The sequence below is a fragment of the Motacilla alba genome, chromosome 3, assembly GCF_015832195.1.
Source record: "Motacilla alba alba isolate MOTALB_02 chromosome 3, Motacilla_alba_V1.0_pri, whole genome shotgun sequence".
NCBI lineage: Eukaryota > Metazoa > Chordata > Aves > Passeriformes > Motacillidae > Motacilla > Motacilla alba.
The window spans coordinates 98,778,002-98,805,917 of record NC_052018.1 but is presented as its reverse complement, the minus strand read 5'-3'; the positions used below and the strand labels follow the sequence as shown (position 1 = coordinate 98,805,917).

At 44.4% G+C, this 27,916-nt stretch overlaps 1 protein-coding gene across 2 annotated transcripts; it reads right to left on the bottom strand.

Annotated features, from left to right (window-relative positions):
• Positions 1–1,363: 1,363 nt before the first annotated feature.
• LOC119699817 lies at positions 1,364–18,064 on the bottom strand. Of its 2 annotated transcripts, XM_038133792.1 has the most exons (11): positions 17,755–18,064; positions 16,494–16,664; positions 14,710–14,784; positions 12,321–12,407; positions 10,593–10,704; positions 9,812–9,956; positions 9,004–9,117; positions 8,264–8,408; positions 7,706–7,854; positions 7,083–7,222; positions 1,364–5,752 (listed from the first exon to the last, which is right to left on the bottom strand). In XM_038133792.1, exons 5-11 carry the CDS (start codon positions 10,696–10,698, stop codon positions 5,631–5,633), a joined length of 921 nt encoding a protein of 306 aa, XP_037989720.1. In that variant the 5' UTR covers positions 10,699–10,704; positions 12,321–12,407; positions 14,710–14,784; positions 16,494–16,664; positions 17,755–18,064; the 3' UTR covers positions 1,364–5,630. The 2 variants fall into 2 exon arrangements, with proteins under 2 accessions (XP_037989720.1, XP_037989719.1); XM_038133791.1 differs by lacking the exons at positions 14,710–14,784; positions 16,494–16,664; positions 17,755–18,064 and adding an exon at positions 12,481–12,550.
• Positions 18,065–27,916: the final 9,852 nt, after the last annotated feature.

Genomic DNA, 27,916 nt, shown 5'->3' with positions numbered 1-27,916 from the left:
AGTAGGATTAGGCAGAAACATATTTGCAGGGTGAAAGGCACCCCATAAACAAGGGGAAACACAGTGGGTCTCCCAGGAGACTGCATTTTTGGTCCAGACCACAGCCCAAAACAACAACAGCATGCAGGTGTTTTGTCCGTAACATTTTTAATGGGCTTAAGGTGAAGAGTTAGGACAAGGAAACGCAGACTCTGGCTCCCAGGCTAGTCTGACACAGCTCTCACATGTCTTTGCTCAATTCCTGTGCTCCTCTCTCAGCCCTGAGACTATTTCACAGCAAAATATTCCTCTATTCTGTTCCTGCTAAATAGGTGCCAAAATATGCATTGCCACCAGGGTAAGCAATGGCAACCGCAGGCCCAAACACAATTTGGTTTTTTCTCTCTTGGATAAAAATATGCCATGGACCACTTACTCAAGCTAAATACTTTTCAGTAATGCCCATTTTTTTAAGCTCATGTTTTAACCTGAACAGTGTTGAGGCGACCCAAGTTACCAGCTAATGTCGCTGTCACTTCCAGCACTCCCACTGGCCCCACCCTGAGCAGGCAACAATCAATCTCTTCTTGATTGATTAAACATCACATTTTACCAGCTCCTTGGCCAAAGGCCTTCAAGACCCTTGCTTCCCAAAGAGGAGGAAGAAAACACAGAATCTTTGTGTGGCTATTCAAGGGCTTTGAGTAAAATTTTCCAGCAGGGAAGGCCTATGGCGCTATCACACAGCCAATGCATGGTCTGAGCAGTGTCCCAGCTCTGCTGGGAGCAGGGTCAGGCTCTGAGGCTGCTGCAGCATTTTTTCCCACAATTTCAGCCCATGCGTGAGTCCTGCCCCAGCCCATAAGCCTTTGCTGAGATGCCGCTGACAGAGGGAGTGAGCTGATCTCCCGACACGGGGCTGTCCTGGCAGATAAAATAAATATTTAGCTGGAAAACATCTAACAGTTTTCAAAGAGCCCGGGATGGCCCAGCGTGTTTAGACTGTGTGCATAGCAAAGGGCGCTGCTGTCTTTAATCATCCTCGTATGTATTCCGCGCTTTTATCTGGAGTTCTTCACAGTCCTCCACAGAGAGGTTTGTCCTGTTCGTCTCAGCATCACAGATAAGGAAATGGGGGCACAGCCAGCGAGGGCTGGGCTTGGGGCGCTGGGGGTGCCACGTTTGGAGCCACCCGTCTTTGTGTTCCCTCTCCAAGGCCGGGGCTCCTCTGACAAGATGACATGAGAAGTGTTTTCCTGTTTCCATGTTTTCCTGCTGCTGGTGGCCCTTGTGGCTGGTGCCACCTGTGCCAATATCTCAGCAGCAGTCCCTGTATCCCACTGTGCCCCTTGCCCCTGGATGCAGCCAGGAGATGGGTTTGTGAAGTGGCTCTGAATTGCAGATGAAAAGCAATGTTGCTTTCTGTTCTGGTGCTTTGCATTGTGGAGTAACATCTCTTCTCTCTCAGCTTTATTTATTTATTACTCCATTTCACAGATGTTTTAATATAAAGTAATTAGTCCTGAGGGTAGCATTAAGCCAAGAACAAATTAGCCTGTAACACAATGTCTCCCCTGCCTGGGTGCTCTGTTTTTTGGGAGCCCAGCAAGTGAGGCTACTGCCTGGACTCTGCCTGAGCTCTGTAACCAAGAGCATCATGAGGGGGTGCAGTGTTCTGGGGTTGTGGGCAGGATGAGGATGAGGTCCAGGGAGTTCTGCTTGGAGCAAGCTGTTGCTGGTGGGAGGTGTCAAAGGGAAACTGCCCCCATCCCAGCCTCCTATCAGCTCTCACCATGGCTGAGAGGAGCCAGCTGAGTCCTAAGGCAAGAAATGAAGCATGGTTTTCTCTGGAAGCTGTGTGTGCTTTAATGAGAGCCTGACCCAGGGTCATTTTTTTAGAAAGAATTCTTTTTGAATTAACACATTTGCTTTCTCAGTTCAAATGCATATTTCCCTTGCCCCACAATTTCTCACATACAACATTCTTTTGAATCAGATTTTCACAGAAACTTTTACTTAAAACAAGAGCCTAGCAACTTCAGAAATATCCAGCCCAGCCAATATGGAAAAAGTGTGATAAACTGATGGGTCATTCTCAGATGGAGGCTGCCTGAGCAGGAGCTGGCCCCAGACTGGAGAAGGAGCATCCCCAGACATAGTACTGAAGTTACACCCCTGTGTAACTGTATAAAACACCCAGTGGTGTTTTATAGATCAGCCTGCTTTTCCCTTTTTCCCTGTGTACCCACAGAGGGAATCTCTGCAGAGGATGGGAAGTGTAAACCCAGATTTTGTATCAGAAAGCAAAGTAAACTTTCGTGCCCTGGGAACCTCATCACACCTGGCTTTGCCAGCCCCATCCATCTTCCAGCCCCATGTGTCTAGGGGACTTGGGTCACATCCCAGGCTGGGCTACAAGGCACATGAACCTTTTCAGAACCACCTTTTCACAAACTAAACTAATTTTTCAGGCCTTGCCTTCTTAAGGCCACCAGCTTTCCAAGAAATTTTAAATCCTGTAAAATTCACCCAAATCCCATAATCCCTCATGGAAACAAAGGCTGGACTGATTATTTTTTGCTAAAAGGTTGGCAGGCTTCCAGCTTTCTGAAATGCAGCTCTGCTGAAAGAAAAATCTTTTGTGGGCAAAATCATGTACTGGTGGGTTTGGAACGACAAGTCAAAAAAAGGCATTTCAGGAAAAACAAAAAAGCCTTTCAAAATAATCTTGAAGCTATCTTTATCCCCAAGTTTGGAAGAGGAAGGGTCGCACTTATTTTTTATCTGCTTTCCCCCCTGCTCACTGAAAGAGAAAGGGGCAGGTGGTTTATTTTTAGGTTCCTGTTCCTGCTGCAGATGCAAGAAAAGCCATTTTTCCCAAAGCTGGCTGGACTTTGTGCGCTGGGACAGCTGTGGGAACCTCTGTCTGCCCCAGCTATAGGAAAGTAAGGCTTGGAGAGGGTTTTGGGGACCAGGAAATTATTTGTGGGTGGCCAAATGAGGGTTGGGGTAGCTCAGCATTATCATTGCAGGGCAGTCATCAGGGGCTTTCTCACAGGGAGGTCTGCAAAGATTAAATGGGTACTGCTGCAGCACCTCATCAGAAAAGGGCCTTTGAATCTCTCCTCATGGCTGGTTTTGGAGTGGTGAGAGCAGGGGGAAGAGCAGCACCCAGCCCTGGGCCACCACATCAAGGTGCCCATGGAGAAGGGGCTCACATTCCTGAGCTGCTCCTCAGCTCTGGGGAGCATGGATGGGCAGGGACGCACCTCATTCCCTAATGCCATTGCTCTCCCCAAACCCATAATTATCTCCTGGGAGTGCAAGGACCAGTGCTGCACAAAGCCCTCAAGATGTGGGTGCACAGTAGCTTTAGACAGGCAGGAGGGTGTTGTAAGTTTTACTCCTTTCCTGCCATGCCTGATATGTGATTTACCTCTGCTGCTGCCAGATGTGGAAGTGTCTGGGTGAAAACAGCTGCCAACACCCCAAACTCTGTGCCCAAGTGGCAGGGGCCAGGTAAGAGGGTGTCACTTGCAAGGTGAAGCACAGCATCATTTGGGACACCCCTGCAATGATTTCAATCCTCTATCAGTTCCATAGTTTCATAACACCTTTTTGCAATTCCCCAGTCTGCCTTCTCCTTCACCATCCTAAATAACTGTTCAATCCCTTCCTTTTTAGTGACCACGTTATCCAGCCCGTAACACATGGCTCCAGCAAGCTCTCTTCCTGGAGAAACAATCTCTCTGCTTCCCAACTGTAATCTCCAGTGGGAGGACTTTGATTTTCTTGGCAGCTTTTGTGCCTCTGTAGAGGCCAGTGGCAATATGGGACAGTTCACCCTTGCCTGTGCTTTTTGACCCCTTCAGGTTTGTGAGACAGGACTTCTCTTTGCAAAAGCCCTGTCAACTCTCCCCAGATAATTAATTGCATTCTTTGATACAGCTTCTGGTCATGTGGCCAGCACAGAAATGAGGTACAGACACCAAGAAACCTCCTGAAGGCATTTTTTAATGTCCTGTGAAAAAGCAGCGTGGCTGCCCCAGTCCAGGAGGTGTTTGCAGTGCCCTTGCTGGGGAGGATGCAAAACCCTCCCATGTATTAACTACTGCACAGCCTCACAGCAGCTTCTCACCTTGCCTGGACCCCTTAATCCCCATGCCAGTGGATTTAATGCCCCTGTATTAAAGAAGGCAGCTTATGGAGAGGCTGCTGGGAATTTATTAGCTGGGCTCTTGGGAGGCAGAGCCAATAAAATAGAAACTTAATGAACAGCATGCTGGTCAAAGGAGTTTAAATCATACCTAGCAATCTACAACCTCCAACTCTTCACCTCCAAGGCTGATCATCAGTGGAAGCACCTACATCCATGAGATCCCAGCAAGGGACCAGAGTCACTCCGGAACCCTGGGCATGAGTGAGGTGGGAGCCAGGACAGTTGCTGTAGATGATTTACAGAGTTACTGGCAGAGTGGTAGAATTAGCTGATTTATTTGAAAATTAAAAAAAAAAACAACAACAAAAAAAAAAAAAACCACCAGAATGATGAGAGGAATTGCATTACACTGCTTTTGGTTTTTGCTAAATGTAAACAACAGCACGTGTTATTTTAGAATTTGGCTTTGTTAATAACACTGCAAGATGCATTGAAAGCACCTTTCTGGTGCAAAGACTTTCCAGACACCTGTGAGGCACCACCAACTCTCAATTAGGCACAGGAAGGAAAGGCAGTGGTCCAAAAATTCAGTCAATCCAGTTTTAGGCTTCCTAATCCCAACTCAGAAGTGGTGAAGCCACATGAGAAGGCACTGATGCAGGATGAACTCGCTCTACGGGTTCAATTTTTCTTTTTTTTTTTTTTTAAACAGGCTTCCTTTGAAGCATCAGACTTCATCCCAGATCAGGTACCAGCTCATCTGTACATCTAACCTCCTTCCAGAGTAGCCACAAACCCTCCCCCAGTGACAGACATCCAGCCAGCCCAAGCTGTGCACAGCTCAGGGAAAGGCGACACATTTGTGTCAGAAATCTTCAGTCACTCCCCCTGCCCCCTTGAATATCAAACAGCAGAGCTGACACTGCAAAGGTAGATATCAAATTGTAGTATCTGTTCCTGTCATGCTGAAAAGAAGCAGGAAAAGGAGCAGTGGCTGCCTGCAGGAGATCTGCTGACAGCACCAGGGCTTGAGGATGCTCAGCACCGATGGCCAAGGGAATGACAGACCTCCCACTGCTCCCCTGGAACCCCAGGGACAGTTCATTTGGATCTGCACTTCAGAGAAAGTGAGCTACCAAGAAAAAAAATAAGAACAACTGTGTGTGCAAGCCTGCTGGGTGCCTGTTGGCAGCCATCCTTGCAGTGGCAGGAGAAGAGAGCCACAGCCCCGGCATCACAAAGGTGCACAGGGCTACTCAGGACCTTTTCCTGAACTTTTCCAGGGTAAAATCAAAGGAATTCAAGACAGGGTTGTGAGTAGCTGATCTGAGAGAATGTGGGAGCAAGACACATTTGCAGACACAAGACATCTGCATTTGGAATGGAGAAAAGGAGAGAAATGCACAAGGAAATGGATACAGGAAGGAAGGACCAGCACATGCCCAATTCATTTTTCTCCCTTTCAAATATCAGCCACAATGTGCCAGAGGTCTCAGGCCACTGTGCCTGATGGACCTGGGGATTCTGATGCTTCCAGTGGTCTCTTCCAGTGTCTCCATGTGACTAGTCCCAGCCGAACAGCAAAGATCAAGCACGTCAATGCCAGGAGAACAACTGGGTAAAAAACACAGAGGCATGTTAGAGCATAAAAAAAGACAGTGCCTCTTGTCATACTTTACCTCCCAGAACAGGGGATATTCAGGGCAAGGGAAAAAAAATCACAATTGCCTGCACAGGATCCATTACCCCAAGAGCTGTATCTCTTAGAGTTTTACTGCTATACAGTAAAACTTGCCCAATGCTTCCAGGTCAAGGAATGTCTAAAAAGGGGGAGGCTTCCTGGACACAGGACTTACAATACATTACATTAACAAAATACTCCAAGAATAGTTGAACTATATAAAGAAACATGTACTAGTTTGGGAAAAGCACATTCTTGTCCTACCAGCCAAACAAGCTGAACCACTAAGAATGAAGTTTTGCTGGTAAGAAATGTACCTACTGCAGGAACAGAGCTGCCTGCCAGAGACCTGCACATATCCACATTCCTGGTGGCCACAATCATCAGGAGAGGAGCCTCCAGTGCTCCCATGGCTGTGGCAGACAAGCTTTGCCAAGCTGGGTGCTTTCTGACATGGCTGGTCATGCCATGACCAGCTGCACTTACAGCAAGGGGAACTGTACTGGAGCAGCTCCAATGGTGATTCCAGTCCAGAATTTAGTTTTGGCCACTGGTATGTGGCAGTGGGAATGCTGAAGGGTGGGAACATGCTCCCTTCTGCTGACCCCATGGTGGGAATAGACATCTCAAACTGTTTCAGCAGGATTCAGAGTTCACACAGCTCAGTGCCTTTTATGCCAGCACAAAACTGCTCATACTGGTACAGCTTCTGCCAGACTGCGATTGTACAGAATTTGGACAGCTTAAGCCCTTTTACCACGGATGACTACACTCAACTTTGCTACAGTGGCTGGCAGCAACCAGATAATCCCAGGAAAACTTGTTAAGGCTAGCCTGGGCTCTGCATAGGAGAGGAGCATGTGAAGCCTTCTGTGGGTCAGAAGCTCATGCACTGCTCCAATATGCCCAACAATACAGGGCAAATGGAAGTCCACAGCCTTCATCCCAGCCCTGCTTTTCCTTTCCTGCCCTACATCAGATGGAGCTGCTGGAGGAACCAAGTGGGTGATGGAGGATTGTAGGACAAACATATTGCACTGGGAAGTGAACTTGAGACAACACAAGCTTTGAGTTCAGCCCTGAGGCTCATGGGCAGTGATTTCTGCTCTGCTCTTTCCTTAGCAAAACAAATACCTTCAAATATGTCCCTAGTTCTGCTTTTAACAAATAATGCTTTTCTAATGGCAAGTTTCTCTGCCCTCAATACAGAGGAAGATATGAAGTGTTTACAGGCCTTCTTTTGCAGGAGTTGGAAAGATTCACCTATAAAAATGTCGTTGGTCAGTGAGGATGAAAATGAGCCGTTCCTGCACGCGCTGCCAGTCAGAGCTGCTATCACCACTGGGTAGACTGTGAGGTTATAGCGGACATACTTGTCAAGAAAGTAGTTTTCTAGATAAAACCTGTGAAGAAAAAGAGTGACCAAAGTTAGAATTTTCTCTGTATTTTGTTTTCCATTCCCTAGGGAAAGAATTAGACAGAGAATGAGGGGCTTTGTGGGTCAGCTGGGACAAGAGTCCAAAATTTTTCATTTACTAATATACAAAAAATTAATAAACAATTTATTTAAGGTAACTTTAGGGGAAAATAAAGCCATGTTTCATATGGTTTCTATATCACACCTTCAGCTGTAAATCTAAGGCAGGCTGGGCTCGTGCAAGTCAAAAAAACATGTTCCTGGCCCAGAAGACTTATTGGCATTGCTGAGATCAGGGGATAAAAGCTCTGCCCAGACTCCCAATTCGTCTGCCATGAATTATAACAGAGGCCTTTGTACTTGGTGTTGTGGGAGGGACAAGTGATGAGTGAACTGGAACAGCTGGTCACCACTGGTGAGAGGTGGAAGGGGTTTCTGAGGCTTGGTGGGAACCCTTGGGGTTGCTTACCATGTGACCAGCCCGAGAGCCAGGATGCTCAGGGAAGCAGTGGTTGCTTTCTCATTGGACACGTTCCACTTGTAGATCAGCACGACGGCAAAGTTCAGCAGCGTGGCGATGCTGGTCCATGTCACGTACAGGGCCAGCCCGTTCTGCACCTGCCATGTAGCACAGCAAGAGGACAAGAGTGACACACTTTGTTTGTCTTTGGTGACCCATAGGCCCCGGTGCAGTTAAACCAGACTCCTGGACCTAGCTGCAGGAAAACACCCTCAACATAGAGAAAAAGTGAAGCCTTGGAGTCCCGAGGGGCTCCAGAGATCCAGTCCAGCTATATGTTACACTGGTGTTTCAGGAAATGCCAAGAACAGAGCCCACTCCCAGTTTGTGCCAAGAGATGTAGATGCCTTTCCAGAAGGTTTGCTAGGAACTTTTCTGTGCAGGGTAGAAATATTTCCTTAGCTATGTTCTGCCACTGGATCTTTCACTCTTGATACCTCCAGCACTGCACAGAGGTTGTTTTTATTTACCATTTACCCACAGCACAGCTTCTCAAAAGCCACCTACCAGAATGCGGATGAGCCAGAGCTCAGCTTTGTGAGCCTTCACAAACCATGAGGAATGGATGCTCAAGGCTCGGTGGGAAACAAAAAGGGAGGCACATGTGGTAAGAGAGAGGATTGCCAGGAACACCAGGGCTGGAAGGAGGTATCTAGGACAAAGAACATGTACACACACAATAGACATCACATTTTTCTCAGTGGTGTCACAATGCCTTAATTTGTAGCTTTGGTGTTTGGCCTTTACTGGCTCTAAGTCGATCAGCCTTTAATAAAGGTAATCACTACACATAGGCCTCATTTTGACATATTGCTGTTGCTGTTTTACTCTGTTAATCATGAAGTTGTTTTCCTGACTGCAAGTGATTTCTTCACCTCTTGACACTGGTGCTCTCATAAGCCCTTAATGTGACCATCATTATGGAAACCATCCAAGGCAAGGAGCTTAACTGCATTAATGAAGAGAGGCATGGCTCTTGTCTTACGTGTGGAGGTAAAAATGTAGAACAGCAGCTTTGAGGAGGTCTTAGACTTCAATGACCAATCTGTTTCATGGGCAAGATGACAACATAATGCAAAACCCCCAAACTTTTATGAAGGCTACATTTTGGCAAAGCCTGGCATAGAGTTTTACAGGTGTGATTAAGTGTTCACACACAAAGTTAAAAAAAAAATAGAGGGAAAAAAAAGTACTGGGGCAATCCCATCAAGAGTGTTAAAAAGTAATTGTAACAGAAGACAACTTACTCTCGATCCCACAGAAAGAGCCATCCAACATTGAGGCCATTATTCAGACACCATGCCACATAAAAAGGTGTTGGCAGCAAGTCTGGCTTTATGAAGACATATCCAAGTTCATTCCTGCCAGGAAAAAGTGGGTATGGAGAGAGGAAAACAATGCCTGCATTGACCAAACAAACCTTTCTGGCCTCATTTTCCTTATATTAGGAGGGATTTTACATTGGAATTAAACATTTTGGCTTAAATCAGACTATATCTCCTCTGTGTCCTTCTCTGACACAATACAGAAATGCCTGTGGCTTTCCCTGTCAGGCAGTTATTGATCTGGAAATCAGTACCCCAGGAAAAGCCCCAGGAAAAGTTTCCAGTCCAGTTCAACAAACCAAGAGACTCCTCAGTGCTGGTTGTTTGATCTCTAACAGAAAGTAAACTCAAAACATTAGCTCTGTAATCCATTAATTTTGCCCCTGTGGATTCTCAGCCTCTAGCAGTGGGTAACTGCAGGTACTGGGTAAATCTGTCAGATTCCCTGAATCACTGGAAATGGAGCCTCAAAGAGGAGTTTACACACTTTGATACCTGTCCACACTTTAGAGGAGTTTGTGTACACCTGCAAACTGCTTCCCAGTTTTGGATGCTGGACATAAGAGATGCTCCAGCCACAGAGCTTCAACATACCAAGTCAAGATAGACGGCAAATGGGTTTGCTCTTGCTAGAAACCCCTGAAAGGAAGGTAAGAGACTGAGCTACTCGAAAAGGAAAGAGTCACTGTCCCTTCTCATTTATGCTGTAAAAAATAAATAGGGAAAATACCTTCGACAGATCCCTGACAAGGCGTAGAGGAGCCAGGCGAGCTGCCAGGCGTAGATGACATTCCAGATGAGGAAAGTCCAGCCAGCTGGTGTGAAATCAGTGCTGTACTTGGCCGAGATGTTTCCGGGGGTTGTCCTAAACAGACCTGTGGAATGTTATTGCCGACAAAAGTGTTGTTGCATCCAGAGGATGGGGAAAGACTGCTGATTTTCCTTAACCTTCAATATTCCTCCCTGTCTCAGTGGGTTCAAGGATGAGGAGAGCACGCCCTTGGTGCAGACCAGCCACGTGCTGCTGTTGGTTTAGACATCCATTATGGGATCACTGTCCCTTACTGTGAACACCATGCACCTACCCTCTTAGACAGAACCAGAAAAAACAGCTGTCTGTGTAATCCAGAGGATGGCATGATGGCATTTCCTGGCAGATTCAGCCAGGTAGTGTTCAAATACAGCACCTCTGTCGTCTACAAACCCACAGCAGCATCCTGAACATCTTCCACCAGGGATACAAGGGTGTGCAAAGACTGCCTTTCAACCACCATTAGATCCAGGTTCAACAGGGACATTATTTGGATTTCAAGGGACTGGATAGGGTTCAGCATTTGTCTGTAAACCTGGAGGATGTGCCAGCTACTTCCACCTTCCACAGAACAAGGTGTATTTGGAGAGTTGATGAGGCAGCAAACACATCTACCCCATCTAAGCCACCTTGTATCATTTAATGATATGATACAAAGCATGAAACCCACCTTTGAATGAAGAAAATTTGCTTGCATTACCTTGGAAAGTCCCAGTGGCATTTCCAGCATTGATTATCACCATGACCGTGAAAGTAGCCAGAGACAGAAACATCACCAAAATCTTCAACTTATGTCGAGCATCCATCTTACTCTGAAACGCATTAGAGATATTTAAGCTTATCCTAAAGGAAGCCTGGATTTGTTCCACATCCCAGAGACTGTTTTAGAAATAATGTTGTAGATTCACAAATTTTAACGGCCAACTTTTATTTGTGGAGTTTTCATTAGAGTTAAAAAGGTCTTTGCATGGGCTAGGAGCATCTCCCTTTGACGAGATCTTGTGAGATTGCAGAATGGAAATGGGAAGCTTTGGGAGAGCCACCTGCTCTGCCACCCTCCATTGCAAGAGCCATAACTTAGGTTTGCCTAAGGTTTTCACAAAGGCCTAAATAATTAGCCCACAAAATTAGCTTATCTGGCATCACCGTTTTACTGAAGCAAACAGGCTTACCAATTTTGCCCACTCTAGGAAGCAAATATGAAAATGTTGAAGTCTTCACTTAGCAGCCAAGTGCCTTTTAGTTCAACATAACTTCTCACATTTACCTCTCTAATCCTATAACTCTGACAAATTAACTTCCTTTCATGGTGGTATTACCTCCTCATCTACTGGCTGCAAATAAGCTTTAACTGCTTTAGCACGTCTCAAGAACTTTATAGACTATAAAATCCACATTCTACAAATTTTCAAAGTTAGTAAGTAGTGACTTGAGCTTTTCCAAGAGATTTCCATTAGTCCAGCATTTATTCTATGCCAGAAAAGTTTAGTGTTACCTCTACGAGTAAGCACACATGCACATAACTCTAGGCAACAGCTTTATTTCTCCTCACAGCTCAGCACTTGAGCTCCTTTCTCTCTACAGTGGCACTTCAATGCTTTCAAGGGTTGGCAGGAGTAACAACTGAGTTGTTTCACATTGCTCAGTCTTGAACAATAAATTCCAGTTCCCACTTCAGTGAATTGTTTTATAGTTCCAGGCTTTGTTCACAGAACGAGCTGCATCCAGACACGTCACAAGGAAGTGGGAAGGGAGGTTCTGTTTTCTGTGAATCTATACAAGTTTTTTCCCTTTTCAGTTCTATCTTAACAGAAAAAAACACCCTTTCAAAAAATAAAAATTAAAATCCTATGTGGAAGAATGCAAGATATGAAATACCAACTAGATTTATGTCAGTTGTCTTCAACAGATACACTGGATTAGCAAATTCTGAAAAGAAAAATCCACTATTGTACTGTTGTATTGTACTATTGGAGATATCGTTTCTGGCTCGGGAGGTAACTGGCATGCAGATTTCTGAAAGCCATGAAAATGTAGAAGAAAAATATCACTGTACACTTGTCAATGGTCAAGGAAAGAATATAAGAATAGGGCATTTTCCTGCTCCAGTACACGGGACTAGCTTGTCCTGTGACCTCCCTGTCAGGCCAAAACTCTGACTGCCCATAGTCCTGTAGTTGACTTCAGCATCACATTTCTTTTTTCATTAGCATATTTGGAAGAACCTTGATTGCACAGCTTCAGAGAAGCCTGTGTTTGCTTACAGAAGTCTAGGAGGAAAGCCTTATTAAACAGGTCAATAGTTTCACTAGTGTCTCTCACCTCCTGCCTCCCTCTAACTTACTGCTTGCAATAAATGTCTGCAACATTTCCTGCCTGCAGTCTCCAGTCACAAACACCCATTAGAAGAATCAGAAATATTACTCACAGGAATCCACACAGGCTTTATGGCAGCGTTTTACAGTTGTGGTTCAGCTACAAGCGGCGCTGGGGAGTCTCCGCCTCCTAACCCTATCTAAAGAGATTTCATACAATTCTCAGCAGATTATTAAGCACTTCTTACTATTAAAAGAAAAATAAAAACTCACAGAAGTTAGACATGCTTTCTGTCTGTGTGCTGCTGCAGCCTCCAATTGGCTAAAGCCTCCCAAAAACAAGCACTTATGCAAGAGAAATGTGATTACTTAACCAAAGCCTTTTATAACAGCCAGACATTTCGTATAACATTGCACGTTCCCAGCTTGTTGGCAGACAGTAGCTAATGAGTGCATGTGCTGGGCTCTTGCCTGCTTTGTCCTTCCTCAACCCTGCCAGGAGGAGGGAAACTGAGCACTTAATGCAGAATACTGCACCTCAAAATCTTAGCACTCCTGAGTGGGAAATGCTGGCAGGGGGTGCTGGAGAAACAGACTGGATTTGGGGTTTGGGCAAGATGGATATAAAAATGGCTTGAATTGGAAGGGAGCTGAAAGATCATGTGGCTCCAACAACCCCCCTGCCATGGGCAGGGACACCACCCATTAGACCAGGTTACTCAAAGCCCCGTCCAGCCTGACCTTAATATTTCCAGAGATGAACACACAGATATAATGCACAGAACTACAGAAAAGCTTAGGTTGGAAAAGAACTCGTAGATCCAGTCTGACCATAAACAACATAGATCCATAGTCTGGATCCTGTGAGCATCTTAATATCTTCCTACAGCCCCAGATGGAGATTGGGTCATGAGTAAATTTTTGTTCTTTGATATAGAAAAGGCTCCTGCCCTGCAGTGCAAGCCCACCCCACAGAAGCAGTGCAACCCAAGCAAGCTGATCAGTCTCCACTTGCACCTCTGTCTGCTCACCACAGTCTTACCATATCCACTCCTTTAATTCTATATTTCTGCTTGTTTCCTCTCAAATTTAAAGTGTTATAGCCAATTTAAAATATTCTTCAGCATCAAAATGTTATTTACCTTGTGCAGCCACAGTGCTTACCAAGCAGACAGTCTGGCTGGGAACTGCCCCATGTCAAATATAAAGGCAGTGAATTAACTAGCAGCTATCTTCACCCTTTGGAAATAACATCATGGGACTGGGAATTATCTCAGCTGGAGCTTCCTTGGCCATTGAGATAGGGGTGGAAAGCCCATATGAACATGGATTTGCCAGCCGTGGGAAGTGCAGGGCATCCAGCCAGCACTGTTGCTGTCTATTTATGCGTGTAGGTGTGAGGTCCACCCTTTAAAGGCATTCTGAGGTCCACCCTTTGGAAGTATTCTGATGTGGAAACCAGTGGTTTAAGTATGATTATTTCTTATTAGCCAGATAACATGTTGTGCTCTATACATGGATCAAAAACAAGAGCTGTTTGTGCATAGCATGTTCCTTGAAGAAGACAGAGGCCTGAGCTCACAGCATGGTGGCATTGGCGTTTATTCTCCTTTTTTCACTTTGTAAACCGCCCCCATATGTACACAGTAACTCTGCCCATGTCCCAGAAACTGCCTTCAAGTCACAAGTTCATAAGCACTTGTTGCAACAAGAATGGGCTGAAGTACAAGCAGAACCATTACAAACACTGTGTGGCCTTTCCTCCAAGTAGATTAAAATCTACGATGTACCTTTTTCCACGCTGAAGCATGTCTTATTTATGGCCCTCTTATACATATCTCGTATGTATAGGCATATTTATGTCTTTACTCATCAGATAGTCCAAACACTACATTTTCATCCAACAAATGGGTTGCGTAAAATTCTTCACTGAATACAGGCCACTTTATCAAGCATTTCCCTGTTAGGCACAGCTGGTCAGCCAGGTCCATGCTGACCTAAGTCTAGGAAAGTTCTGCATGTAGGAAACACTGCTGAACAAGTGGAAGAACCAAAATTCACCCACCTCCCCCTACACACACCTTGCTGTCCCATGTTCTTGCTGGTTATTCCAGAATGCATCTCTTGTTGCAGTGAGACAAGTGGAAGCAATGCCACCACAGTGGTGGCCTTGTCCTCTGGCCACACTCTGTAATCCAGGCAAAAAAATTAAAGCCCACATTCTGGGTTTCAGAAGGTTTTGGGTTTTTTTCAGAATAAATCACAACACAGGCCTTGGATAAAATATTCAAAATTATTTTATCATGCAGTTCTACAAAAATCCCCTCAGGTACGTTCATAAAATACAGAGCAATGTACTTAGTGCTTATAAAGTTATTAAAATTGAATGTCTCTTGCTTCACTAGGCTGCACAGCATTCCCAAAAGTGGGAATGCTCAGTACAGCTATAGCTTTAATATACCAGAGTTAAACACAAAGGAAGCTTTTATGGAAAGGCCCTACCTTTCTATAGTGTATCTTCTCTGAGAGAAGTTTTAGGCTTATTTCTTCCACATGGCTTTGAATATCTTTGCTGGCCTGTTGAGGAAATAAAATTATATTGTCACAGGAGTGGCAAATGCAGTTATATTAATTTCAGACAAGAAATGGCTGCTTATGTTTGGATGCACAAAGAGAAGCATGATAAAATCCATATTTACAAGAGGATGGGCCTTGAAATCCAGATAATTCTGCTGAATGAAATCACTGGAACCAATTCCATGACACAGACAGTGGTTGGTACTTTTCAAGAGAAGTTGCTTTGAATCAAATATAAGTTTGTATTCATCTGGCTCATGATAAACAGTTTCCAACTAACAGTTATTTTACCATCAGGACAGTTTTCCACTGATAAACAGAGGAAAATTCAGGCTCTTCCTCTATTACCAAAAATCTTTAAAGGGTCTATCTTTAGACTCTTTAGAACCCTCATTTGTTTTAAGAGAAGAAGAAAATAAATGGGAAAGAAAGCTGCTTTTCAAGAAGGAGATATCTACCATGCCCATCCCTCCCCATGCACACCCTCTGCAGCACCAAGAGGTGCTCCACCAGCAGCTCAGACACCAGCACACACACCAGAGCAGGACTGGTTGCACTGGGACCAGAGCTCCACTGTCACTCCCCCATGCACTGGAAAACCATGTAAGCATTTACAAGGTGATGAGCTAGCATGAGCAGACTTTATGCTGGTATTAATGCCCTGCTGACAAGAGGAAGATACTATATTTTAGAAAACCCTCAACATGAATCCTCCTGCTAGTAGCTGAAATAAAACATTATGAGCACAGACAGTTTGAATCCCAGAACAGAAAATGGAAGCCAATTGCTTTCTACCTAGAGATGCCCCTGTGGAGGCCCTGTCCTCAAAATAAACTCATTTTGTACTGTGCAGGAACTGAGAAAAGTTCATCTGTGGGCAGCTCACCCACCTAATGGCACACACTGCCATCAGCGGGAAACTACAGAAAGCAAAGCCCCAGAAACACCTCCCCAGCAAGGCAGGAGCTCAGATATTATGATCAGTCTGCCAGAGCCTTCTGTCCCCACCACCAGCAATGACAGGTTTAAATCCTAAAGATATTCTGCACATTCAGTGCTCCAATTTAATCCTTACAGCCACTTGCTTTAACTCCAGGGCTTTCCCAATGTGCTGGGCAAACTGGCACCCGTGAGTCAGTGACCTCTTTGGAAATAATTTTCAGGCCAAGTTCAGCAAGTGTTGACAACCAAAAATACTAATCTTCTAACAACAGCTCAAGCATCCTAATCCTGCAGTGGGTTAATCTGGGTGCCCTCAATGCCAGGGATTTGCTTTTCCTTGCTGCTAGAAGGGATGGGATTTGGCTCTGCACATGAGGATGGGCACACAGAGAAGAGGATCTGTGTTAGCAATCCCCTTTGGGTATTTTAAGAAGGAAAATCATCTGCTTTTTATTGTTGGAGAGCAGAATAGATCCACCCCTTGGCAGCAGGGAAATATCCCTACGTTTGAGGGAACAAGAATAAGGAACTGGCTACCTTTGTATTTTCAACTTGACTTTAAACTGCCATGTGAAAAATCATTGACTGATCTCCAAATCTTTTCATTGAACTCTAGATTAAGGACATTATTGCAAACATTTATGCAACTCAAACTAAGCCCTGCCAGCTCTTGTGAGAGAAAGAGGGTAAAAGACAATGCACTTTTTTCTCTAAACTGAACTTCTAAGAAGTAATAAAAAATATTATCCCCAGATGTTCTCACTTACTGGTTAAGGACTGGTGAGCTTGCCTTCTTCAAAGGCAGCCCAAGAGTCTGCCTGCAGCAGTGTCCAGTGTCTGCCAGACAGCATCCACAGCATCAGACCAGGAGCACGGCAGCAGGAAGGCACAAGGAACCAGAAACTCACCTGCACAACCCACCCCTTCAAACAGGATGGCTGTGAAGAGATGAGGAAAACAGCACAGCTTAGTGGGAATGAACAAAGACACATTTATATGTCTGGAAATCTTCAATTTATAAACTTCTTAATTGCATAAAGGTTTTTTGATTCAATCCCATGGCATTACTGTTGCTCACAGGACACTCCCATGTCCTCCTCCACCACTGAAGGAATGACAAAACCAAGAGCATTCATTCAGCACCCTGTTTGCCCAGTATCACTTCTCTATCCTTATTGATTTTAAGAACACAGAAATATTATTCTCCTGGATACCTCATCACTATCACCCAGGAATGCTACACAAGCATTCAATTGTTTCTCTCCCCACAATTCCATGAGAAAAGCAAAAGCCAGCCCCTTGCATTGACAGCAGTGGAGCTGTCTCTAAGCCCTCACTGGGTACAGGTGGCTGTTTTGCAGAGCTTGCATGGCCACCAGCATGGCCAGGAGCAGAGACAGATAGGAAGGGAGGAAAGGCACCTGGACCGTGGTCAGAGCACAAGTTTTTCTTACTTCTGTGGGAGCAGAGCGCTGCCTTCATTTATAGCTGCAGCATCCAGGTCAGCCAGAACCTCTCATGCAGAAAGCCTGCTTGAGAGGTAACTTGGGTGGCCTGATTTTCTTTATGGTGCTTTTTTTGTGGCACTTTATATGCCTCAGTGCAGCAGTGTCACCTATAATTGGCAGCATTCAATGCACCTCTCAAGCTGAGCATTTAGAAAATGAGAAACATTTGGATGGCAGCAGCTTTCCTACAAGAGGGCAGCATGAAGATTAAACAGATGACTTCCATTCACAGCAGCTGAGTGCCTCACTTTAGAAGCAATACTCCTTTAACATAGCAACTTTGCAATTTAATTATCTAGGTATTTTTTAAAGGCAACTGGGGTTTATATCAATGTATATGGATATATATCACCTCCTACATGAACTATTAGCAGAACTAGAACATTTAGTCTCATTACTGTGGGAAATTCGCGGAACAAAACTCATTGCAAGACCTTAGAGGTAGGGAAAATGATTTTATATTAAAAAGATTCCAGTAAGTTGGTCCTACCCACTCCCATGCTCCCATCAACATACTCACATGGACAGGACTGTATGCATCAATCTGCTCAGGATCAGCCAAGTATAGCAGGAAGCACATAGGATAACACCACCACTCCGCTGCATCTCTGGGATGGGTTCTTCTTCATTTTTGTATGCACCTTTTATACATTTCAGCAGTGGATATGATGATCTTGTGTCTCACCCTTCAAGAGTTTCAGGCAAAACTGAGTCTTTTGTTACCCTTATCTAGGCGTTTCACAGTTTTTCTGCTGTGGGTCATCATCTTGTCACCTTATCTCTAAGGCTCCAGTTTGGGTTTTGTCCTCTGGTTATTTATTTGCATGAAACACATGGTGTGGTTCTGCAGCAATTAATACATGCCACTCCTTTAACCCTTCATCTGCTGTTTTTCTGGTGTCTTCAGGCAGGTGTTTCCATTCACATCAGTATTGGTATTTCTGCTACAAAACCTCCACATCAAGCATGTCTTAACCACTTGAGATCCTGGCACAATTTGGAAGCTGTTAACTTCCTGTGAACCAGGACAGGGAACAACTTTGGCAACAAATTACACAGCTTCTGGCTGGCCATACAGAAATGCAGAGGTTGAAAATGTCTGTGTGTTGTGGCAAATTTTAGGCAGCAATCCCTTTAAATGATTGTCTTGTTTGTGTGCTACTGCACAAGCTTCATTCACCCCCGTTCCCACATCCTTATCCTTGCTTTTCCATCTGCTCATCTGTCTCATTCTCAGTATTCCATACAATTGCTCCCATCCCCTTTCCCTTAGAGGAAATACCACTTCCAAAGGCTGGTTTCTGCCAGTGTCTACCCTCTCCTACGGGATGTGCAAAAGTATTTTCAGACCTATAACTCAACAGAATCATTTGGTTACTTCCTGAAGGCAAAAAAGCACACCTTTTACTCCATGTTCATCTTGCAGACAAATGTCCAGGCTGCCTTTCAGAACATGGAAGTGTTCAAATAATGAAAAAAATTATTTCAGACAGAAATTTAAGACAAAACATCAGTTCCCTTCTAAACTTAGTCAAAACCATTGAGAGCTCTTGTACTGTAACTTTGCAGAAACAAACCAAGCCTGAGGCAAGAAAGAAACAATGGAAAATTGCAGCAACAAGGAAAAACTGCAGCCAAAGTGGGAATTTTGGAGAAGCCAAAGGAGAAAAAAGGGGGCTCTAGCAGGAAGAATAAGGAAGCCAGAACTGTAAACAATGGTGTAATTTTTGCCTACAGTAAATACACATGTTATTGAAGATATGCATGCACACCCATATATCCAGATCCTCAGTTTGCAGCCTCCCCACTGTCATGCAGTAGGTGTTTTTATTCCTTCAAGCTGGAAACCAGGTATGTCCATGGAAAGCCAGCTGAACACAAGGGCTTTATATCTCAAGAAGGTGAAATGCAGTTTCTTACAGAAGCCTTTTTCAACACACAAAAGCTCCCAGGCCCTGCCACCCACCACTGGAGGCCTGCCTGCTCCTGCGGATGCAGATGAGGACCTACCCCCAGTGCACCCCCAATGCAGCTGGTGATTTTTTGGGCTACCTGTGTTTTGGACCTGAGATGCCCTATATTGTTCTTTGGCTTGTTCTTTGGAGGGACTGGAATCCTCTCCTTGAGCAATGCAGAATATCAGAATTGTTTAGGCTGGAAAAGACCTCTAAGATCATCGAGTCCAAATGTTAAACCAGCATTAAACATGTTTCCAAGTGCAACATCTACACATCTTTTAAATACATCCAGAGATGGTGACTTCACCACTTCTCTGGGCAGGCTATGCCAGGACTGGGCAATGCTTTCAGTGAATAAATGTTTCCTAATATCCAATCTAAACTTCAGAATACCAGAAGCATGATCAGTCCCCTCTTTCAAAAACTATTAGCAGCAGACTGATGAGGACTGAGCTCCCACGAGTGTCAGAAAAAGCCAGTAAGAGTCCAGACCCTGTGCACATTGGAGAGGTGCTTTTTAACATATTTTCCACATATTTCCAAACCTTATGTTGTCCTCGCCCAAACACCATTCAGAGTTATCATGGTGCTACTTTTTGCAATTCAATCATCAAGGCAGCGCCTGCCCTTCCTCCTTTTCCTTCTTCCTACTAATTAATTTTTAAGCAAAACTTATGGTGTTAGCAGTTTTGATCTGGTTATTCTGTTGAGGCTTGCCTACAGTCAGAATCCACAAAGCCTCAGTAGTGCCATCACTGTGAGCTGGCTGTCATGCCCAGGAAGCTAGCTGAACTATCAGTTCTCTGGATAATAGGACAACAGCCTTTTCTCCTGCATTACAGCTTCAAGTATGTGGAAGCACCATCAGCATAGGGCTTTGGCAGCCTCACAGACTAAGGCACCTTACTGGCATGGAAAGTGGGCCATGCAAGACACAGAAGACTGGCCAGTCAGTCCCCACCCCTTTCTCATCAGCTTTAGAAGCTCAGACACAAGTTGAGGCATATCATGACTCACTTTGTTTGCAGGTTTGTAGAAGTGACAGAGTCAGGTCCTACAGATAAATACAGGATCATTCTCACCAAGTGTATTTTTTTTAAAGACTTGGCTCTTACTGCAAAAGAGGTTATGTATAGGCTATATAATCTGCCTGTGTGCCACATGGCCCTGCAAAGCTCCTGTGCTAAAACACCAGCAGACCTAAGACCCACTTAGAAAAAACTCACCTGCTGCAAATCAAGGAGAATCAGGGCTGGTGCCAATTGCTTAAAGACTTGCTCTGACCACAGATACTTCCACACAGAACTCACTAACAGTGTGAGAAGCAGAACGTAAGAATTTCACTTTCAAAAATTAGGAGATACACACTGAAAAGAGCAAACTCAAACAGCAAAGGTTTGGGGTTTTCCCTTTGGCTTTTTTCCACCAACATAAAACCATCCACATATTACATGCAGGGCAGTTTTTCTTGAGTGGGTTTGAACCACAACTCCAGTGTTATCCTTCCTAACACGTTCATTCTTTGTGGCAAGTGTAGATCAAGCCTACCTGTTACTAGTAAATCAGAATAATAACAAGAATAATAAATCAGAATAAAAACAGAATAATAATAACTACCTGTTAGTAGTAAATCAGAGTAATAACAACAAGATCCATCACTCATTATGATGAAAGGACTGTCATGGCTGGATTACATTATATCAGTGAAGGCCATAAATCTCCTCGTATTTTACTCCCCACAAAAAGAGCACTTTCCTATTCAGAGAAAGCTGCTGAGCCAGAGATGTACTCTCAAGGCATATGAGTATTCTGCAGGAACACATCTGTCACTTGGCAGTGTTCACCCAAAAGGAGAGCCTTGGGTGATACACCGCAGAAGTGAAAGCTTTTTTCTGCAACATGCCGTACTACAGAAAGTGAAAGTGTCTGAAAGAAGAGAATTTCAGCTTTACTGGGGGAAGAGGCATAATGATCACTTCATGAAACTCCAAATATTAAAAACCATTATGCTGTACTCACACCCAAAGTACATCATACTGAAGAAGTTCCACTTCCAAAGGTCGCTCCACATGCCAAATATATCTTTTATACATCAAGTTCTACATGCAATGCATAAGGAAATAAGTATGTAAAACCAAACAAAACCCCTCAAAGTCCCAGTAGCCTCCCCTACCTGACCATGAGCAGGAGGCTTTTCAGAGATGCCAGCAGAATCTCTGCAGGTATGGATGGTTTACTCAGACCATTGGATGCACATCAGCAGAACAGTCCTGTTCAATTACATTCGTGCCCTCCCAGCCATCAGTGAGAATCAGATTTATGCCCAGAAGTTCACTGGTCTCTTAAAATAAAATATTGGAAAAGAGCTCAGACCATTCCAGAAGGATGAGTGTGGAGCCAAGGCCTCCCAACTAGACTATCTAGAGATCTTTGTGTCTTGGATAAGGCTAGAGGTTGATTTCTCAAAACTACTCGTTCATGGCAGTCACAGACAGCAGGATTTCACCATCATTCAACACAGTCCTTTTCAGAGAAACTATTTAGTTCACAGCACTTATTAAAAGAAAACTTGTGAGACCATCCTGAGAACAGAAGAGGACTATATAAATATATATATAAATATATATATAAAATATGTAAAATATATAAAAATTATATATATATATATACCAGGGACCAGCACTGTCTCCCACAAAGAACAATGTGTCCCACAAAGAGAGCCAGCACAGACTATGCTCTCACCCACAGCACAGTTCCTGAGCAGAGCTGTGCGCTGGTAGCAGCTTCTGTCAACAGTCCCAGACAAAGCAAAGGGGTGGCCCAAACCCAGGAGTCACCTGGGGGTGCAATTATTGAAGATACAATGCTTGAAGATGCTGGAGAGAAGCTACAAGACATCCCCTCAAGGTCCCATCCTGACAGCAAAACCAGAGACCAACCCACCTAGGAGGCAGCCCAGGGCTGGCCTCAAATAAAGCTGCTGGGTAGAGGGTTGGGTGGAGGTCCCCACTGAGGCTACTCAGAGAACTTGGGACCCTCTGGGTGCATTGGGAGTTTGTTGAGGGTTTTTCACTGGAACCTCAAAGCTGCAGCAGGTCACAGCCAGGAAGCTGGAGGAGCAGCAGGAAGGTGTCTCCATGAAGAGAATGGCAGCTGGGAGGCTTATTCCCATTGCATGCAGCAGCAGCATGCAGAGCTCTGCCTGCTGTGTGAATGAGGGCGACTGACCACTACGGGCCTTTGTTCTTTGCTTTGGTCTGGCTGTCAGGACTGTCAGGGATTATAAACATCAGCACTGCAGATTTTGGTGTTGGTGCCAAAAAGCAGACCAGCCAGAAGCTGTGCCTTCTCTTCCTTTCCAATTAAAAGTGTTTCAGCTAAAAACTAAAAAGATGTTGGGATTTTTTTAATTGCTGCCTTATAAAATGTGATGGAAAAAGCAAAATCATGGACTTAAATGCTCCTTTTTGAGGGCCATCTAAACTGGTGCTTGATGGAAGACCTAATTTATCGCTCACTAGTCGTGAAGATTTTTCTCTCTTGTTTTACTTTTTTCCTTGTTTCTTTCACCCACATCTCATCGCTTCTTTTGGCACTGGCATCCCCTTTCCCGGTCCCACATAACAAGTCCCCCCCTTACATAATTGGACTTTTCACAGGGCCTCAGGGCAACCTCTCTTCAAGAAAACAAGAAGGACATTCACTGAAAAGGACTGAAAAGGTCAACTTTGTCTCTTTGCTTCCAGGCTTGGGATGCGACCACACAACTGTTCATCTCTAGGGTAGTTAACAGGAAAAATGCCAGCAGGTGGCATTCCAGAATAGCTTCTGGAATCAGCGATGACAGCAAAATCTAAGCTACATCCTGGGCTCCTCTTACAGCTGTTGACATCTGCACAGTGGAAGGGGATGCAGAAGAACTGCAGCAGCATCTCTACCCACAGCACCTTCAGGTGATGGCTGCTGCTGCTCCTCTCTCCCTTCCCTCCTCCCTGCCTTCAGTCTTCAGGCTGTTTCTCACAAATAAGCACTTTAATGACATCTGTTTTGAAATTTCTCCTTGGAAGAAAGTATCTGGGTGATGGATCAGGCTGTCACCCAAACACTGAGTCAGAGTCTCCACTTCTCTCTTCAAGCACTTGAGTATCTTTAAGTGCCATCTGACCTGAAAGCCCTGAATATAAAGTCACACTGGAGAACCTTCAATAGAAGATACATATATGTACATGCATGCATTTGCATGTAGTATCCAGTGGTCACTTTGACCCAACCTAGTGAAGACAGCAAGTTTTCAAAGGTTTGTTTTCTTGCCCTTAAGCTTTAGTGGGATAAAAATAACATTGTCCTGTAGGAAGCTGAGCAAATGCTAAATAGGTCTGATTGTGACTGGAAGTAAAAGCTGTGATTCCCATTTACAGGTTTCCCTCTGCCATCAAAGTCACCCCTTGCCACAGTTGTAGCTACTTCCACTCTCAGCAAAACCAGGTATTGTCCAGGCTGTGAGCAGCAAGACACCTGCTGGCTGTGCTAAAGCCTGTTATTTCAGCCTGGAGTAGAAATACCTTCTTGTCTTAAAAGCCTCACTGCTGCAACATAATAAGCCATGAGTAAAAGTCAGAAAACACTGGTTCTGAGCATTTGAACTTGATTTGCCTCCTGGAGTTGGGTAAATGGCTGTAGACACACACCAGTGTGCTCAGGAAGCCACAGCGAGTGGAATCTGAAAGCTTTAGGTTACATTTTGACCCATAGAGGAAAGTGATCTCAGTTGTGTAGCAATGAATTCTCCTCATTTGCTGAGACAACTTCTATCACAATCATAGGAAAAGAAAACCCTAAGACAAACAGGTGGATAAACCTCCAGAGAGCCTGTGGAGATGCCGTGAGCACCTTGACTTCCAGAGCTGTTATGACAGCTGGCGATGCCTAAGGAAGACACAGCACCCAGGCTGTGCAGGCATTGAGGAAAAAGAGTTTGAATATTCCTGCCCCAAAGTCAGCAAGAGGGGTGAAAGAGAGATCCCTTCCTCTGCTTTGGCACTGTTTATTCAGAACAGAACACTTTAAAGCTATCCTTCTCTGTCATCAGCCTTTTGGGAAAACAGCTAAATGCTGGCTTTGAGGAATCAGTGCCTGCCTTATCTCATCTTTGCACCTCCTCGTACAGCTTCTTCCAGGCTGTGGCTCAGTTTCTGGAACAAGGAGTCTCCCAGTGCATGGCTCAGTGGCCACAGGTCCTGTCTGAGCCTGCATGAACATTCCTGCCATTGGAACAAATGCAACAGAGGTTAGAAACCAAGAACTGTCAGTGGATGGTGTAGGGTGTGTATCACTGTAGCTGCATCCCAAACCACTGACATGGATAAAGCCAGGAGTCCCTGGTTAGCACAGCTGGAGTGGTGGAGCAGCAGAGAGCAGCCACATGGGTGATGCCTCAGTAGGTAACTCTTTCCCACAAGGAAACTTTAGGATTGTTGGGAGGACAACACTATGACAATCAAACTGGTCTCTCACAGATACAACATGCAGGTCCCTCAAGCCAGGCTGTGTTCACCAAACGCCAGACCATAGGCAATAGGTGTATCCAGAGACACTTCATCTGGGCTTGGGACTGTCTGTGGTCTCGGCTTTTACCCAGTGGTATCTTGTCTTGCTTATCTCACTGTCGTGTGTACCTGACAGAGGTGGCGCTGGGATTCAGGTGCCAGAGGAAGTCAGGAAAACTGGTTTCTGTTCCCATCTCTGCTACTCATTTGCAGTATATACACAAGTAGTTAATTAAACCTCATCTTTCCCCACTTTAGAACTGTGATAATTACATTTATCTCTCTTTGTGAAGAGCAAGGTCTTAGAGCAAGGGCTTATTTGAATAAATACCCTCAAAGAGCCAAGAGTTGTTATAGTTAGTTATAATAATCTTGGTCCTCCCTGATTTTTAAAAGCTGTCCTATTCCAGTGACTCTGCTTCATAGACAAGGCAGAAAAAAACTGGAGTATAATTATAGAGTGACTCTGTATTCTGCTGCGGGCTCCTTGTTTATTTGGCTGAACCCACCTCACCTCCAGCCTTCTTGTTACCTTGCACAGGTCCCAAGAGAGCTGTCAGTATTGCAATGATATAACCATCACTGCAAAATAAGTAGGATTTTTGTCATGCTGTGATGGTGATTAAAAATCAGCATCATAGCTTTTAACTTCTGAAATAATATTGGAAAGTAGTAAGCTACAGGAATTCTGGCATTGCATAAATGACCTTTTTTCAAAACAAGGAAAAATAAGATCTCACTCTTCAAAGGTGTTTTGCAACTTGCTTTTTTTCTTTAGATGCCTACATTTCAAATGAAATTGTGAGCTGTAATAATGGCTGATGCTTACAGTGAGGAGCCACTCCAGGTTTCATGAGAGACTCCATTTATGGTGCCAGTGGGGAAATCCTGCCCCTTATGCTCTGTATGAGCTTGTTTTCAGACTTGCAAGGTCCAGTCTTAATTTATTGCCTAAGAATACTCCTGAGGGCTTACAAAATCTGAGGTACAACTCACTCCTTTTGCTGCTAATAGATAGTAAAATGAGAGTAAGCTATAACCTTTATATCAACAGCAATATTTAATAAATTAAACAACACGGAGGAACAATCCTGGGCACTGGGAGATGATCAGCACTGTTCATTCCTTAGAAAAATGCCTGGTTTGACCCAGGCCAAGCAGCAGCCTCCCAGATGGAGCCTGAAATTATCACTCCTGCAGGAGTTAGCATGGGGCACCGATCTTCCTTGCTGTTTGCATCTGCCTGCTTAGTGCAGGAAGCTCAGGAAGTTTAAGGTGTGGACAAAAACCTATAGGATGAGCACCACCAACCTCAAAAGCTCTGTCTTGCTTTTAGACATAAATAAAGGAGATACATAGCAGAAAGGGTTAATTGTACAGGTCAGATGTGCTGCTCCAGAACTTAAAAGCTCCAGAAGAAGAGCGAAGTGTCTGCATTTGCAAATGTGTGTGAGTCTGTGTGGGTGTGAGTGTAAACATGCACATTTAGAGGGAAAAATCTTTCAAGAAAATCACAGAATATTCACCACTTTTTTTTTTTACAAGGAAAAGAGATGCCAAGATCTTTGAATTAATTATTGTCTGTGAATCACTCTTGCAGTTAAAAGTCATACCAGCATTTCCAGAAAAACTTTCAGTTCAGTATATGTAAACAAATTTAAAGAAAACAAACAAACAGACAAGAAAATGTGAAGATAAAAGGCTTGAGATAATAAGATTAAAGATGTTAATTGGAGACTGTGGCTTCTACAGACTCTGACAGTGGTAGCTGAGTTCCTACAAAAGACTCCAGCTCTGCCCTGCCAGCCCCAGTCATTATGAGCCTGTATCCCAGCAAAGCTCTCGCCAAACCCACCTCACTGTGCAGGCTTTGACTCAGAAAAGCACACAGGCACACGTTGAGGTGACAGGTTTAGAGTTTTAGGTTTGTGCATGTATTTAAGATCTTTGGGTCTGTGTTTAAACACACCATTACAGGCAAGTGTCTGCATAAGTGCTTTGAACTTGGGCGGGCAACCCCAATGCACGCATGCCCCCCAGCCCACCACTCTCTTGCTCACTTCATTCCTCACTAAGGATGCCAACATTTCCCACCTCTGCTTCAAATCAAGACCTCAGTGTCCTCTGCCTGCACATCATCCTTGCTCCCCATGTAGAGCTCATGATTTTAAAGCCTTGAACTAATAAGCTTTCTAAAACAGATGAATCGTCTAAAGAACAGGTGGGGAAAAAAACAGGGCAGAAATTTTATGATGTGTTTGTTTTACTTTACACCCTGGATTTACAGCTGATGAACTCATGGGGAGTCATCTATTGTCCTTGCTCTGGCTGAATGGTTTTACTTGAAAAGGAAACAGATTAATTAAAGCATTTCACTTTATTATCCCACAGTTTTAAGTGTTGTTAGAAAATGCCTATCAGTTTTAAGCCTCTGTTTTCCAGGAAACCACTTGGTGAGTGTGTCTACAAGGAAGGCATGCTCATGGGATAGGCAATGACCACATCAGGAGTCAAAAGGCATGTCAGTATGATTCTTCCCCCTTCAAACAATAGTGTTTACATGCACCAAGCCATTGTAAGTGTATTGCTGCACTACTGCTGTTGTAATACTGTGTCAGCAAGAGATGGTGTCAGCCAGAACAAGCCAAGAAACACGCTAAGTCTTTCCTATTAAGCTTTTTTACCTAACAAGTGTTTATTCAGGTTCACTTCAAATGCTGGAAAAAGATTAAAGATTCCCTGAAAAAGGTTGATACCTCCTGATACAGCCAGAGCAGATGAGGGAGAAAAGAAAAGCTTGTGCAATAATAGAGATGGGCTAAATGCATTGCAACAAAAACAGTTCAGCCTGAGAATCTGCTACTGTGATTGTGGGCTGCCAGCAGGGCAACGTGCCAAAAAGCTTCTGAAATGCGACTGCGGTTGTAGAGAGCAATAAGAAAATGTCTCACATGCCAGTGCAAACCTCTGCTATCCCAACAGAAAGCAGAGAGGAAATGGGAATAGAAACAGAAGCCTGGTAGTTAGCTGCAAGACCAGCTCTCACTCCCTGACATACTTGTCACGCAGTGAGGGTGGGTGCGAGACAGGAGGTGAGAGAAGGGCTCACCCCCCTGCTCATAAGTAGCAACAAATCCTGTCTGTAGTTTCTGTAGTTCTTCTGAAACTGTTGCTCCAA